The sequence below is a fragment of the Anabrus simplex genome, chromosome 1, assembly GCF_040414725.1.
Source record: "Anabrus simplex isolate iqAnaSimp1 chromosome 1, ASM4041472v1, whole genome shotgun sequence".
NCBI classification, from domain to species: domain Eukaryota; kingdom Metazoa; phylum Arthropoda; class Insecta; order Orthoptera; family Tettigoniidae; genus Anabrus; species Anabrus simplex.
This window is the reverse complement of record NC_090265.1, coordinates 638,885,775-638,901,952: the sequence shown is the minus strand read 5'-3', so window position 1 is coordinate 638,901,952 and position 16,178 is coordinate 638,885,775. Positions and strand designations below refer to the sequence as shown.

General features: G+C 41.9%; 1 protein-coding gene across 1 annotated transcript in view; it reads left to right on the top strand.

Moving 5' to 3' along the window:
• Positions 1 to 11,795, top strand: part of LOC136883818 (uncharacterized) — a 28,822-nt gene extending 17,027 nt beyond the window's left edge. Inside the window, exons 2-4 of the mRNA XM_068229483.1 lie at positions 4,567 to 4,761; positions 6,469 to 6,761; positions 11,256 to 11,795. Of these exons, the coding sequence (XP_068085584.1) occupies positions 4,567 to 4,761; positions 6,469 to 6,761; positions 11,256 to 11,795 (1,028 nt within the window). The remainder of the gene's footprint in view (positions 1 to 4,566; positions 4,762 to 6,468; positions 6,762 to 11,255) is intronic.
• The last annotated feature ends 4,383 nt before the right edge of the window (positions 11,796 to 16,178 follow it).

Here is a 16,178-nt window from a genome sequence, read left to right as displayed (position 1 = left end):
AATAAAAATCCAAATTCATGAACATCTCTCTTATCACAGCCGGTACAATAAAATGTATGACATAAATGACAGGAAATTTAACTCTCTATAACTTTAGTTACGTACTGTAGTATTTATCGATAGAACCAATAATAACAAATATTTGAGAATTAAATTTTGGGCCTTCCCCTAAACTACCGCTTTACTCAGCGTGAACAAACTTATTTACAGCCTAGAGTGTAGAGACTTATTTCCCGACTTTACATACCAATTTTCATTAAATTTTCTTTAGCCCTTTTCTCGTTATGCGCGTACAGATAGACAGACAGACATAAATTATGGAAAATTAAAAAGAGCATTTCCTTGTTACTATGGACATGACCGATACAGAAATACCATTCTCTTTCAATTCTTAACAATCTACAGGCAAAACTCTAATTTTATATATATATATATATATAGATTACGAAGCTGTGAACATGACAATGAACCTGCCACCACAAGGCAAACATAAATTGAAAGAGCACAAAATCTACTGAGGCAACAATGCGTTATTTTCTAATGGAATGTGTGACTTGTTACATTGTTGAAAATTAACAGAAATCTATATATATAAAATAAGTGTTTTGTCTGTACATCGCTCAGAATTTGAAAATAATGGTATTTCTGTATCGGTCATGTCCCCAGTAACAAGGAAATGCACGTTTTACTTTTCCGTAATGTCTGTCTGTCTGTACACGCATCACGAGAAAACGGCTGAAGAGAATTTCATGAAAATAGGTATGTAAAGTCGGGGGATGAGCCACTACAATCTAGGCCATAAATCGTTTTATGCACGTAGAGTGAAATGGTAGTTTAGGGGAAGGCCTAAAATTTAATTCTCAAATATTTATATTATTAGTAGTCCTATCGATAAATACTACATAACTAAAGTTATATAGAATATTTCCGATCATTTATGTCTTATATATTGTTACCGTACCGGCTATGATAACACAGATATTCATGAATTTGTATTTTTGTTGGTAAGTCCATATCAATGCCGAGCCACGAGAAAATAGGTTAACAGAATTTATTGAAAATCGGTATATAGAGTCGGGGAATAAGAAACTACAGTCTAAGCTATAAACAATTTTATTCGCCCAGGATGAAATTGTAGTTTAGGGGAAGGCACCCAAAATTTAATTTTTAAATACCTATATTATTGGTCCTATCGAAAAGTACTAGAAAAAGTTATAGATAATACAATTTCCGATCATTTATGTTTTATTCAGTTTTACCGTATCGACTATGATATGAGTGGTATTTTAGAGTCGGAACAAAACTAAATGTGAAGGCGTACAATATCGAAAGCGCTTAACATTGATCGACAATAACGTTACATTGACCATTGTTTGTGATATTCTTTGTCTCATGGTGCCACTCAACTCCGATAGATGGGATTACTGCTGTGTACCGAGTATAATAGCCTGAATGAATATTGGCGGGAAATAGCTGGGGAGTTGGAAAACTTTCTTTTTTAAAATGTCATTCCTCTGGTTCATGCATTTCCTGATTCTGCTGGTATGTAAAACACAGGTTTATCATAGTATTTCAGCTATTCTATCCCTACTCTGACGCGCTGTTTTGAATTAGCAGTGTGTACATTTACGGCAGAGACTCACTTAGTAATAGTAGTAGTATGCCCTGGTCTAGAATTACAATTTACCGGGTGACTTGGCCGTGCGGTCAGGGGCGTGCGTCTGTGAGCTTGCATCCGGGAGATAGTGGGTTCGAAATACATTGTCGACAGCCCCGATGATGTTTTTCCGTGGTTTCCCATTTTCACATCACGCAAATGCTGGACTACCTTAATTAATGCCACAGCAGCTTCCTTCCAACTCCTAGGCCTTTCCTATCCCATCGTCACTATAAGACCTGTCTGTGTCGGTGTGACGTAAAGACACTAGCAAAAAGGAATTACAATTTAGGCCGATTCCAAATTATAGCACCACAATTCACTAAATAACTCAAAATTCAACCCTGAAAAGAGCCACTTCTTAAGAAAATCTTCTTCCTCTTCACTTTTATAAAATTTTACATTCATTTTATTCCAAATTAGCAGTGAAGAGGGGTCTCTCCTCTGGCTTGGAGGAAAAGTTTGCCTCATCGCGTACTCCTAGGGAACAGATTAGTAAAAGGGCATAGGTTTTGCCCTTGGACTCTCCACTATTCGACCCCCCTCCCCCGCCCGCCGAAAAATGACGAAGAGTGTTCACGGATCACGGCTGTCTGCGGCTTGGTCATTCCAGCTCTGGAACTTTGCACTGTTAGATCGGCAGCGTAGTACTGTTAGTTAAAAGTGAGGAAATGTGTGTTTTTCATTTGATCGAGTATTTCGTATGAAAGCATTGCTTTTAATGGCACCATTCGTACTGACGTCATTGTAATGAACTATGTTCATTTCAGTTGGGAAAACTACTAAGGCAGTCTTTCTGAGGATGTAAAAAGGCAGATGGAGGGTGAGTGTCTGCCATTATAATGAAAACTCCCCAACCTGATAGTGACTGATGGTAGGCAGCGGGCCTATCATTACAATGAACATTCCCTAACCCAGTCTTCATACGAGAAAAGACGTTTGGTGACTTCCCCGTCACGTTTTTAGGGTAACGTTAAAAGCTATGCAATTTAATACAATCTTGCTCATAACGTGTACACTACCTAATCTAGAATTCTGTATACAATGTAGAATTCCGTAGCGAAGCACGGGTACATCAGCTAGTATAATATGATTACCACCAAGTAATGCAAAAATAAACATTTTTATATGGTTCTTTCCTGGTTTCGTTTTCCTCGTCGGATGGGGCAGGAGGTGGATGGTGAAGTGAATTTTTTACTTTACACGCGTTTTACAATCGAATGCCCTTCCTGCCGCTAATCTCCGCAAAGATGTTGATGAGTCTCATATGAATGGATGAGAGACATAAGAACAAAACAGTCCCCGAGCCATTGGGATTCACCATTCAAGCCGGAATTCCCCGACCCGGCCACAAATCGAATCCGTGACCTTCGGAATGCCACCACATTAACCACACGGTTACGAGGCAGAGAAACATTATATACGATTACGAACTGAAATAAAAAATAAATTCCAGTTACATATACACTACTACAAAGATTTGGGTCAAACTAACCCTGCAATCCAAAGGGAGTCGTGACCGAATTCTTGAACTTCTACAATTTACCACCTATCAAAACCAAATTTAAAACACAAGCATATATTAATAAGATATAGCCTTCTGTTCAGAGGGTCCCGGGTTCGATTCCCGGCTGGGTCGGGGATTTTAATCACCTCTGATTAATTCCTCTGGCCCGGGGACTGGGTTCATATTCAGACAACACAGTACACTACCAAACACCACAGAAACACGCAATTGTGATTACATACCTCCATATTGGGTTAACGTTAGTAAGGGCATCCGGCCGTAAAACAGGGCCAAATCCACATGTGCTACACAGTTCGCATCCGCGACCCCACAGATGTGGGCAAAGCGGTAGAAGAAGAAAACTTGGAGTTGATTAATTGGTTGCAAAGTTATTAACAAAAATTTTTTGTTTATATGTTCCATGAAAATGCTCCTTGTGATACAGCTTCAATTTCTTGCACTATAATTTTGAAGACTTGTCAAAAATAAGCGTATGTAAGAACAACTCTAGGTTTTTCAGTCAGGGATAAACTATTGGACATATTTTTTTCAATATTTCCTTATTCATTCAATAGACAAAATATCTAGTTTCGTGCTATATCAGGAGTAAAAATATGAAAGTAATATTGAACTGATAGTAAAATGCAGAATTACTTTTAATTCCTGTACATATTCAAATATTCTAAAAAAATGTCACGCGAATTCGATAAGAACTCTGTCGCAATGAGCATTTTATGTATTTAGTGATGAAGAACATTACAGGCTTTCGGCCCAAATACATGTTCCCGTTACAAAGAAAAAAATATAAAAGAAAAAATAACTAAATCTACCATGTGGACGCTCACATGGGCGGAAAACCGGGCCACATGCAAGCGCCACCCTTATATCTACCTTGTTCCAATGAGCATTTTATGCCTGGCACAGAGCTGAAAAGGTTTTAAGGTAGATAAAAGCGATTGGAAATTTTAAGAAGCATACTTGCTTTAAAACTGCTCTGGACTCTGAATTACTCCCTCTTATGCACTACGAGGTAAATATATTATTCCAGCGGTATTACTGAAATGGTCGTCGAAAACAACTTTGAAGCCAGTTCTGTCTGAAAGCGTGAGAGAAAAGGGGCGTGGGCTTGCTATACAGTATATACGCCGAACCGCTACGCTTTAAATCCGACATTTGGAACTTTAAATGGCGTTAGGGAAAAACTGACAATAGATTTGAAAGAGGAAGAATTCGGAGATTTTTAAGGTCAAAATTGAAAATTCGATTTTAAAAAAAATAAAAAATCGCAATATTTCGGCCATGATGAAGAAATTCATTTCTGTTATTTGTACAACAGTTAAAACTATTGTTTTAGAAAAGAACAAAAGTTATGAAAAGTAAGACATTTTTAAAATCCTGCCAGGGGGCAGTGTTCTAAAGCGCATTTTCCCAGCTCGTTCGCTGAATGGTCACTATACTAGTCTTTGGTTCAGAGCGCCCGGGGTTCGATACCCAGTAGGGAAAAAAGGTGGATATGGAGGTCATGGAGGCCATGGCGGTGGAGGCGGAGGACATAGAGGTCTTGGTGGACATGGAGGTCACGGAGGTCATGGTGGAGGCGGGGAGGTGGAGGTGGTCATGGATACACTGACTATGGGGTAAGTTCCATTCTAAAAGTGTATTTCTGTTAAGTACTGGTGTTTAACGCGGGGCAGTGTTCTAAAGCGCATTTTTCCAGCTCGTTCGCTGAATGCTCACCATACTAGTCTTTGGTTCAGAAGGCCCCGGGTTCGATACACGGTAGGGCGAAAAAAAAGAAAGATCAAAATAAACCGTCAGTCTTTCTATAGTTTTAAGGTGAATCCGTCCTGACGTGTGCTACGGCCAACAGTATAGTGCCAAAGAAATATACTCCTTAGGTCCCAGACGCTGACGATTAGACTGCTCTAGAAAGTTGTCTTACTTAACAGTGGAGAGACCGTACCGAATGTCATAGACAGGACACGGTAATCAAAACTCCCACTGCTGATGTCACAAACACGTACAGCAGTGACAAAGTTTCTACACTGCACTTAACGTGTGTAATTCAATCTGTTATATTCTTTGTGAACTGTTGAGAATTGATCCCGGTATAAATAGCGCCGTCTCTGAAGGCTTTGTCGACAGTCATCCAACACAGTCCACAGCGACAAGTATGGCTTCAGTGAAGGTAATTTAGAACTATAGACCAGTTCTAGTTCTTAATTTCAAATTAATCCGTATTAGTCTGGTTATATAAGCTGCATCTATTTTTCTGGAAAAAGGGTAGAAAAAAAGAAATTTGTTCATGTTTTATCACCTTAAATACCTTTTTCACCACTCCACTTTCACCGCACATCGGATGAAGCAGTTGATTGGGTCAAAATGCTAGACCTAGAGTTATAGGTTATAGTATTGTACGGATTTGTGACTACGCACATTTACCCTGAACTATATACGTGTGTGTACATAGATTCATCATACGATAAATAAATAAATAACCACTCCAGGCTAAGATTTTTATACTAATTCGAAGCTACAATAAAATACAGTTTTTAAAATGATTACATGTCCAGCTCTTTGATTGAATGATCAACGCAGTAGCGTTCGGTTCAGAGAGTCCCCAGTTCGATTCTCGACCAGGCTAGAAATTGAAATCGCGTCCGGTGAATTCCTCACAAACACAAAATTGTCAATGAATCCCTCCATATAGTATCGGTGTCAGGAAGGGCATCCTTCCGTAAAACTGGTCGTAATTACCATTAGTGCCGACCCCACATGATGGGCAAAAGGTCAGGAAAGAAAGAAATTTGTTCATGTTTTATCACCTTAAATACTTGTAACTAGCTTTCTTCCTCTGCACACGAATTGTTCTGCCAAGGTTCCATTCTGTCGTCAGCAATGAACTTGACAAGGGTAAACACATTAAAACAGTCCGATTCTTCTATGTTACACTTCGTTGTGGACTATTCACAATTTCAGAGCTGGTCAGTATATATCATTCCAAGAATCCCACCCGTCACTTTGAATTATGAAAATAATTATGTCCATTTCTGGCTGTACTGAATACCTTAAAACTGGTAATTATGAAAAATAAGTAAGATGATTCGCGTCCGGGATGAATTTTATCGGGACACTTCATTGAAAACTGAAATTGTCTTGGGAAAACCAGAACGAATGGAATCCCTATGAATTAAGCATTCAAAAAACCTACTTATATCGATGTAATTGTCATGTTAATTCTTTCCCTAGATACTTGCGCTGGTTGCGCTGCTTGCAACAGCATATCTTAGCGTTAATGCTGGAGGTCATGGAGGAGGAGGTGGTGGCGGTGGTGGTCATGGCGGCGGCGGCGGAGGGGGCCATGCACATTCTTTCGCCTATTTCCATGGCCCAGTAGAAGGTGACGCTCAGGAGGTCCACGTTTCTGATGGCCATGGCGGTGGAGGTGGAGGACATGGAGGCCATGGAGGCCATGGCGGTGGCGGCGGTGGACATGGAGGTCACGGAGGCTATGGAGGTCATGGTGGACATGGAGGACATGGAGGTCATGGTGGAGGCGGTGGTGGTGGAGGTGGTCATGGATATACTGACTACGTGGTAAGTGTCATTCTCAAAGTGTATTTCTATTAAGGACTGGTATTTAAATTGGCAGTCCGCCTCTGTGGTGTAGTGGTTAGCGTGATTAGCTGCCACCCCCGGAGGTCCGGGTTCGATTCCCGGCTCTGCCATGAAATTTGAAAAGTGGTACGAGGGCTGGAACGGGGTCCACTCAGCCTCGGGAGGTCAAATGAGTAGACATGGGTTCGATTCCCACCTCAGCCATCCTGGAAGTGGTTTTCCGTGGTTTCCCACTTCACCTCCAGGCGAATGCCGGGATGGTACCTACCTTAAGGCCACGGCCGCTTCCTTCCCTCATCCTTGCCTATCCCTTCCAATCTTCCCATCCCCCTACAAGGCCCCTGTTCACCATAGCAGGTGAGGCTACCTGGGCGAGGTACTGGTCATACTCCCCAGTTTTATCCCCCGACTAAGAGTCTGAGGCTCCAGGACACTGCCCTTGAGGCGGTAGAGGTGGGATCCCTCGCTGAGTCCGAGGGAAAAGCCGAACCTGGAGGGTAAACAGATGATGATTTAAATTGGCAGTGTTCTAAAGTGTACTTTTCCAGCACGTTGGCTGAATGGTCACCATACTAGCCTTTGGTTCAGAGGGTCGCGGGTTCGATTCGCGGTAGGGGCCGTGGATATTAACGGCTCGGGGGCAGGATGTTTGTGTTAGTCTTGATTCACCTCTTCATTTATACAGTATGTATGTTGGGTTTTCAGCCCGAAGGCTGGTTTCATCCTCTACAGCTCCACTAACAGCTGTCATAGATAGCCTAGGTGTCACTGAAGAGGCATACTAGGGAAATGAGGAGTGAGGTAGTTTCCCGTTGCTTTCCTCACAGAGCCAGAAGTTGCTATTACATAACAGTCTGCCAAGCCCACTGAAATGTATGCACCAACCGACCCTATGAGCGATATTTTCACACCATTCATAACAGGGACTGGCTGCATAAGGAATGGTATTACTAGCATCACTCATACCTCGGTCACTTTCATATTGTCAAAGCCAAGGATAAGACTGAGACAGATCAATGAAAGTAACAAATTTATTCTAGCCCATACCAGAAGACATAGTGCACTGTAAACACTACATCTTGCCAGCAAAGGGATATTTATACAGAACACATCATGTTAACATTCACCACAGAAAACCACAATAGTGAATACATTCCTCCACAAAGTGTTGGCGTCAGGAAAGGTATCCGACCATAAAACTGCACTGAAGGTGTACAAAGTGCTGAACTTAGGGAATTTGGGAAAAAGGCCAGGAAGAAATTTTAAAGGGACTTTAACGTAACTCAACCCACCTGACAACTTTATGTTGAAAATGCTTTTTTAGAAATACATTTCTAGATGGGTAGACCTATACAGCCTGAGAAACAGGAAAAATACTTAGGCAAATAATTCTGCCGAACGTGTTCTGTGACAGTACTATGAACCACACTGAATAGGTAGTTACTGAGCAAGTTTTCCCGTTATTTGACAGAAGTTTAATAAAAGTATAATCATCCTCCTTTCCCCTTATCCAGCTCTAGCTGTGTCGGGGCATTTATGATACTTATCCATCTTCCTCTCTCCTTCCACCATTCCTCTTTCATCATTTTGTGCCAATCCAGGTTTTTTCTTCTTGCACTCCTCTTTATTGAATATCCACCTTGTTCTATGCTTCCGTCTTGCTCTCATTGCCTCAAACTTATCTGTTTTTTGGTATTCTTTTCTCCTCCATCCTCTTTTACATGTCCAAACGATCTTAGTTTACTCCTATCAATTTAGGCTTTCCTTTCCAACCTCCTTTCTCACATCTTCGTTTCTTGCCTTTCCTATTATACTTCATAGGTACTGTATTTCATTTCGCTGGCTTTAATTTCCCTCTCCTCCCTACTTGCCAATGTTCAGGTCTCAGCCGCATTAGTCAACGTGGGCGTATAATATATTTTGTACACTATATCTTTAGACTTCCTTGGTACTTCCTTATTCCAGGCATTCTTTTCCCCATTAATTGGCTCATGCTGAAGACTGTGTCCACTATAGATCTTCTAAAGCCATACTGTTCCTCTTGCAACTGTCCTATCTTTCTTCTCATTCTGCTCTCTAATATATTTTCCAGTATACTTGCCACTTGTGATAAATAATATAATTTAAATGTCTCGTAAGTAATTATTTGTGGACGGAATGCCAAATAATGAAAACAAATTCTACTTCCAACAATTTTGAACTGAAAGGGAGCAATTTATATTAAAGAGATTCATTCAGAGGTTGCATTTCATTCGTTTATACTAGACCACGTTAGTCCAGCGTCTGTAGATTTACCGGCAGGTTAAAGAACTTTTGCGGGACAAAATTCTGGCAACTCCTCGTCTCCCTAAAACGTACAAGTACACAACAGCCCCGAATGATCTTGGCCTAGCAAGCGACCGCTGCTCAGCCCGAAGGCCTGAAGGTTATGAGGTGTCGTGTGGTCAGCACGATGAATCCTCTCGGCCCTTATTCTTGGCTTTGTAGACCGGAGCCGCTATCTCACCGTCAGATAGTTCCTCAATATTATAATAACGTAGGCTGAGTGGACCTCGAACCAGCCCTCAGGTCCAGGTAAAAATCCCTGACCAGGCCGGGAATCGAACCCGGGTCCTTCGCGTAAGTGGCAGATATGCTACCCCTACACCACGGGGCCGGCTATAACATTATTATACCAGGTCATTTCTCCACATTCCACACTATGTGGAACTTTCCAGAACGGCTGTTTTCCTTGGAGAGGCTCGTATTTTACACAGCGAGTATTGTTCTACTTTTAGATAGACAAATTCTGGGCCTGGTAATTCTTGGCCAACTACAGCAACAGAAATGATAGAAATCCTTGGATAATTGCTCAACAACTGCTTTTCTAAGTGGTATGTTCCGAGCTGTCATTGGAGAGATGGCGTGGGATGACATCAGTAGACGAATAAGTTTGAGTGGTGTCTTTAAAAGTAGGAAAGGTCACAATATGAAGATAAGGTTGGAATTCGAGAGGACAAATTGGGGCAAATATTCGTTTATAGGAAGGGGAGTCAGGGATTGGAATAATTTACCAAGGGAGATGTTCAATAATTTTCCAATTTCTTTGCAATCATTTAAGAAAAGGCTAGGAAAACAACAGATAGGGAATCTGCCACCTGAACGACTGCCCTAAATGCAGATCAATATTGATTGATTGATTGATTGATTGATTGATTGATTGATTGATTGATTGATCAGTGCGGGTTGACAACGCAGCGATATTATTCTTTGTCTCCGTATACTTCGGTGCTACAATATGTTCCCAGCACAGTTATACAATGATGGGACTTCGACAAATCTTCTGAAATGTGCAAGAACCGGAATTGTGTATACAGAAATGCGGTAACGACTATAAAAATATCAAAGGTCATATACACCATCAAAATAGAAATAAACGGAGTATTTTGGTCACATGATAAGAACGTTCTGTACACAGGAGATCCATCCATTGATCATGAGGGGCTCGTTCAGTGAGTGTCTGCTCATACTACTGCATCAAACACGTGCGATAATAGGCGTGAAGCAGCAGAGGCAACAGACACGTTTTTTTACAAGTTGTTTTACGTCACACCGGCACAGATAGGCCAGGGGTAGGGGTGGGAAGGAAGCGGACGTGGCCTTAATAAGGTGCAGTCCGAGTATTTGCCTGGTGTGAAAATGGGAAACCACGGAAAACTCTCCTCAGGGCTTCCTACAATGTTGTTTGAACCCACTATCTCCCGAATATTGGATACTGGCCGCGCTTAAGCGACTGCAGCTATTGGAGCTCGGTGCAACAGACACTAAATAAATTCCAAAGTGCTTCCACGACACAAAACTCCCCTATTAGATTTCTTTCATATAAATAGAAAATTAATATCATTTGCCTTCATTTTGATGTAGAAGAAGGTTCAGTGCACTGCACTTCTGTACACTATTAGGATTAATACATACTGCACCATTTGTTTTGTGTTAGTTCTACAATAAAACTTAATTTTACAACTGTAGTTTATTGTTGGACCACAGCTGTGAGAGTTCACACTAATTTCTTCTCTTTGTTGAACTTCGAGCTGACATAGCGACAGCGAGGTAGGTTAATGATAGGGCTGGGAAGAAAACAACCGTGGCCTTTATTAAGATAAGTTTGTCTGGTGTGACAATCGAGAAAACCATCTTCAGGGCTGCCGACAGTGGAGTTCGATCCCATAACCCTCAAAAGCAAGCTAACGGCTATGTGACCCACACCACGTAGCAAATTCGTTCGATGTTCATAAGTATTTATTTTCTCAAATCTGCTTTACGCGTTCTGAATAGTGGACACTTCATAACGGACATTTTGCAAATTCCCAAACACATCAGCTATTGAAAATGTTCACCGTATTTCATTGAGTTTTTGTGTCTACTGCAAACTTCAATAAATAGAAGTGTTTAGTTCTTGCGCCGGACTCTTCAATTTCCTTCTATGTTTTCTAGGCCCATCCAAGGTACGAGTTCGCGTACGGAGTAACTGACCACCACACCGGCGATAAGCACGGCCAGAAGGAGTCTCGTGATGGACATCATGTCGTGGGCGAGTACACGCTGAAGGAACCTGGTGGTAATGTGAGGACCGTCAAGTACCACGCTGACAACAAGGGAGGCTTCATCGCTCACGTCACCAACAGCGGTGGTAACGACCACTCTGGAGGTACCTATGGCGGTCATGGACACGGTGGTCACGGAGGTGGTGGTGGAGGCGGCGGTCATGGATACGGTGGACACGGAGGTAGTGGTGGAGGCGGCGGCCATGGATATGGTGGCCACGGAGGCAGTGGTGGAGGCGGCGGTCATGGATATGGTGGACACGGAGGTAGTGGTGGAGGCGGCGGTCATGGATATGGTGGCCACGGAGGCAGTGGTGGAGGCGGCGGTCATGGATATGGTGGACACGGAGGTAGTGGTGGAGGCGGCGGTCATGGATATGGTGGACACGGAGGTAGTGGTGGAGGTGGTCACGGACATGATTACCACTAGAAGTCTGATAACGGACCCGAAAAATGAAGTGCTTATTGAACATAACCCACTGAAGTTGTTAAATAGAACTCAACATCATATCTTACTACCGCTGGAAAAGACAAGGATCAGATAACAGTGATATGAACGTTTTTCGAGGCATGGTTTAGCCGTACAACATCCGCCGTGGAGTTGAAAGGTTTTCGTCGCCTTAACTTATCTGGTCGATATTACATTTGTAACTGTTAATATTTTGTTATTGTTTCTTGTATTAAATGTTATTTGCGCTTTCATAATTACGTCTCAAATTATTTGATGTTTCAACCTCATGATGACAAATTTACTAATATATGAAGACATAGTTCACATAATTTTGAATACAAACTGAAAACGAAGTAGAGGTGAACAAAATAACTTCAACAGAGTGAAAAATCCTCGTCCCTCGCGCCTTGACTTCATCTTTCCTTTGTCTTCCTGTGTCACTCTTCGAGACTACTTTAATTGGTTTTACAAAATGAGTTCGAAAACTAATCTGCCAAGGGAAATGTTTGAGTTGGACCAGAGTGATTGCAATGGCACTTTGAGGGATGAACACTTAAGACATCATCACATCGCTTACCGTTCTTACATAGGTTAGCCACAGCTAGATAACATGCACCGGGCGAGTTGGCTGTGCGCGTAGAGGCGCGCGGCTGTGAGCTTGCATCCGGGAGATAGTAGGTTCGAATCCCACTATCGGCAGCCCTGAAAATGGTTTTCCGTGGTTTCCCATTTTCACACCAGGCAAATGCTGGGGCTGTACCTTAATTAAGGTCACGGCCGCTTCCTTCCAACTCCTAGGCCTTTCATATCCCATCGTCGCCATAAGACCTATCTGTGTCGGTGCGACGTAAAGCCCCTAGCAAAAAAAAAAAAAAGATAACATGCATGATTTTGAACAGGAATCCGTCAGTTTTCTAGTTAGTCCTTGTTACGGGGTTAACGAGGAGAAGAGCGGAAGAAACGGCAGGGTCTCAACTGGAAATAAACTACACCAGAAAACATTAAATTTTGAATGCTATCTGAAAATTATCCTTTCTTTTGTTTGATTCATTTCTCTTTTCAAAAGTCACAACAAGAACTGCGATTTACCAACCTTTAACAATGATTAACAAGAGATAACAATAAATATTAATAAGGGGAGATAACAACACAAGCTTTTAGAGTTTAATAATTAACAATCAGTAGCGGAGAAGAAGCAGCTCCCAATTTACTGGACAAGACTCTTTTGTCTAGTACGTATATGGTATGTGAGGGAGAAGTGAGGCTTGAACCTCTACTAACAAAGTTACCCTACAGAGGGGTCAACGAACCTTTGTTTATGAGTAAAAGAAGCTAGAGCTTCCGTAACAAAGATTCATATCAGAGGGGAATGAAGCCCACAACTTTAAATAGCTACATACCGCAAAGGCCACGAATCCTGAACTAGAACTTCAATTTTCTATTGCCGAACGTGCCAAGAATTCACATCCAGATACTTCTTACAACATTTACAAGCATAGCGGCTGTTACACAACGTGACATTCGCTGCCCCTACTTAGAAAGGGAGCCGCAATACGATATTTATCGGAAGGATACAGAAAAACAGGAGCCAGAAGCTCATACTAGACGGCCAAGAAGGGGAAAAGGAAAGGTTAATAGAAAGGCCGAGAACAAATGGAATGGGGTGCTGAGCCCCTCAATCAACCCTGTGACATGACTCGTCATGAAACCTAATGGGGCAGAAGGCCCAGTAACATAAGGGATAAGACATACGTTGATGACTTAGACAAGAAAGAAAAGTTAAAGACCGAAACGCAAGATATACATTTATAATGTGGAAAAAGGTCACCAAAAAGGGAAGTGAATAAGAGAAACTAGGGTACAGGATGTCACCTCAAATTACATGGCACCCACAAGGAGAACTGAAGTCCGTCCTGCATTAAAACTAAGGTAATCGCAGCACACCCTAACTGTTACATGCTAGAGGGGAACGTTGGTAACTTCTCGTCGCCACCCGCAGAATAGTTCACATATTAAGTCAATATAGCTGCCCTAGCCAGTTCGTCGTCTCTTCGGAGGAGAACCCCACTTAGTGTCGCACAGTACAAGATCCAGATAGATGCATGAAGTTCAAGTTTATAGTATTAATGCATGACATTCAAGTTTACGGTATTTATAGAGACAAGCTGAGCGCTGATTGGATAGCCTGAAATGAAAAGGCAGTAGTGGCAACTCAGAAACAAATGACTTATACCATCTTTGTGCCAACCCCAAAACAGAAGTAATTCTTAACTAAGTTGTACATAATCCAAGTCCGCACTCAACATCAAAAATAGATACATTTTTAAAAGAACTTAAAAATTAAGTACACTTCATTTAGTTCAGCTTGTCTCCATGAGACCTCACTATCCTCAGGCGCTAGAAGGGTTGCCTACCACTAGGGAGGGACCGAACTACTGTTACAGTGCTAATAATTAATTACATGCACGTTTATATATAGATGACCATGATTTCATACTGCATGTTATTTTAGCTTCCATCGGGCGAGTTGGCCGTGCGCGTAGAGGCGCGCGGCTGTGAGCTTGCATCCGGGAGATAGTAGGTTCGAATCCCACTATCGGCAGCCCTGAAGATGGTTTTCCGTGGTTTCCCATTTTCACACCAGACAAATGCTGGGGCTGTACCTTAATTAAGGCCACGGCCGCTTCCTTCCAACTCCTAGGCCTTTCCTATCCCATCGTCGCCATAAGACCTATCTGTGTCGGTGCGACGTAAAGCCCCTAGCAAAAAAAAAAAAAAAAAAACACCCTCGTGCGATCTCGTAATCTACGAGTGTCAAGATTATCGTATTCAAATCGATCTGATTACGGATTGAATCTTGTATAGAAACAAGTAACGTATTGAGTACGAAAAGCATAATCAAATAGATTTCAATCCCCATGGAAACGTGGTAAATAGAATTGAAGATGGGGGGGGGGGGGGGTGGCTCTGTTTTGATTTAAGATAGAACTAGTCGAAACGCGTCAAGACATGATGGTCAATGGGGTAAATATTTATTGAAGGATTTCTTTATAAACGACATTCCTTGTACTTTTTTTTTCAATTTTATTATATCACACCAACACAGATAGGTCTTACGGCGACGATGGGATAGGAAATGGCTAGAACTGGGAAAGAAGCGACTTTGGCTATGATTAAGGTAGAGCCTGGTGTAAAAATGGGAAACCACGGAAAAACCATATTCATGCTGCCGACAGTAGGGCTCGAACCCACTATTTCCCGAACGCAAGCTAACAGCTCCGTGACCCAAACCGCGCAGCCACTAGCTCTGTGCATTCCTTGTACAATTACCTTTCGGCACTATTGCAACTTCTAATATCGCTCTCTTGACATTGCAACATTTAACTGGCTATGGCTGAAAACTGTATGAGGTAAATAGAGACCTTCACGTCCCTTGAGGTTCATTGGTCGTGATACAAAATGCAAAGCGAATCCGAAACTGATGCCTCTTGAAAAAAATGGAAGTGTTTTATCGGATGTTGTTAAGTCAATTGGAGGGATTAGAGCTCTCCGTCCAGCTTTACCTCTACTTATTCCCGAATCTAAATAATTTTCGTATAAACTTCTTACAATTAGGTCCTAATCTGGTAACATATTGGACGCAGCTAATGAATAAGACGTCTCACTGCGCATGTGTGCTTACCCCACTTCCACCTTCTCTATCATGCCACATACCTCAGCGCTCTTACGGTTCAGGCGGCCTTGAAGTACTGGGAAGCGCGTTGGTCAATCAGAACGCTATATTTTAATTATTAAAAAAATGTGTGCAAAACTGTTTATGCTTTTAAAGGCACACTGCAAATCGACAGACCAAGAGCTTTCGTCAGAATGCTTCACGATGTCGATCGGTTCAAAAATCAACCTAGTGTTTTAAATATATAGATATCATGCAGTTATAAGACAAATGAGTTATAACCACTCTCATTGGAAGTAGATATTCGCATGCCGATTACTCGAAAACAAAGTGGAAAATTGGCATTCTCCCAAAGTCCTATAATAGCACTTTCCCCAAGTTATTCAGGTACCTGTGGAATGAACTGTGCTCGTGAGAGTTCTTTCACGCCTTGTTTAAGGCAGGTATGGCAAACTGAGCCATTGTTGGTCACAGCCGTAGCAGACTGTTCTACTGTGGCTCTCCCGTAATCCGCACAACGAAGTGAAAGGTCGGACAAGAATGTCACATGGTGTGATGAAAGCGTTTAAATCAATATAAAACCAAATGACCAAAGAATTGTGGAGTCAAAACCATCGAAATAAATTGAGTAACATTACAATGAATACAGGGGGAAAAGTACTTTCGCCTTTACCGAGCGAGTTGGCCGC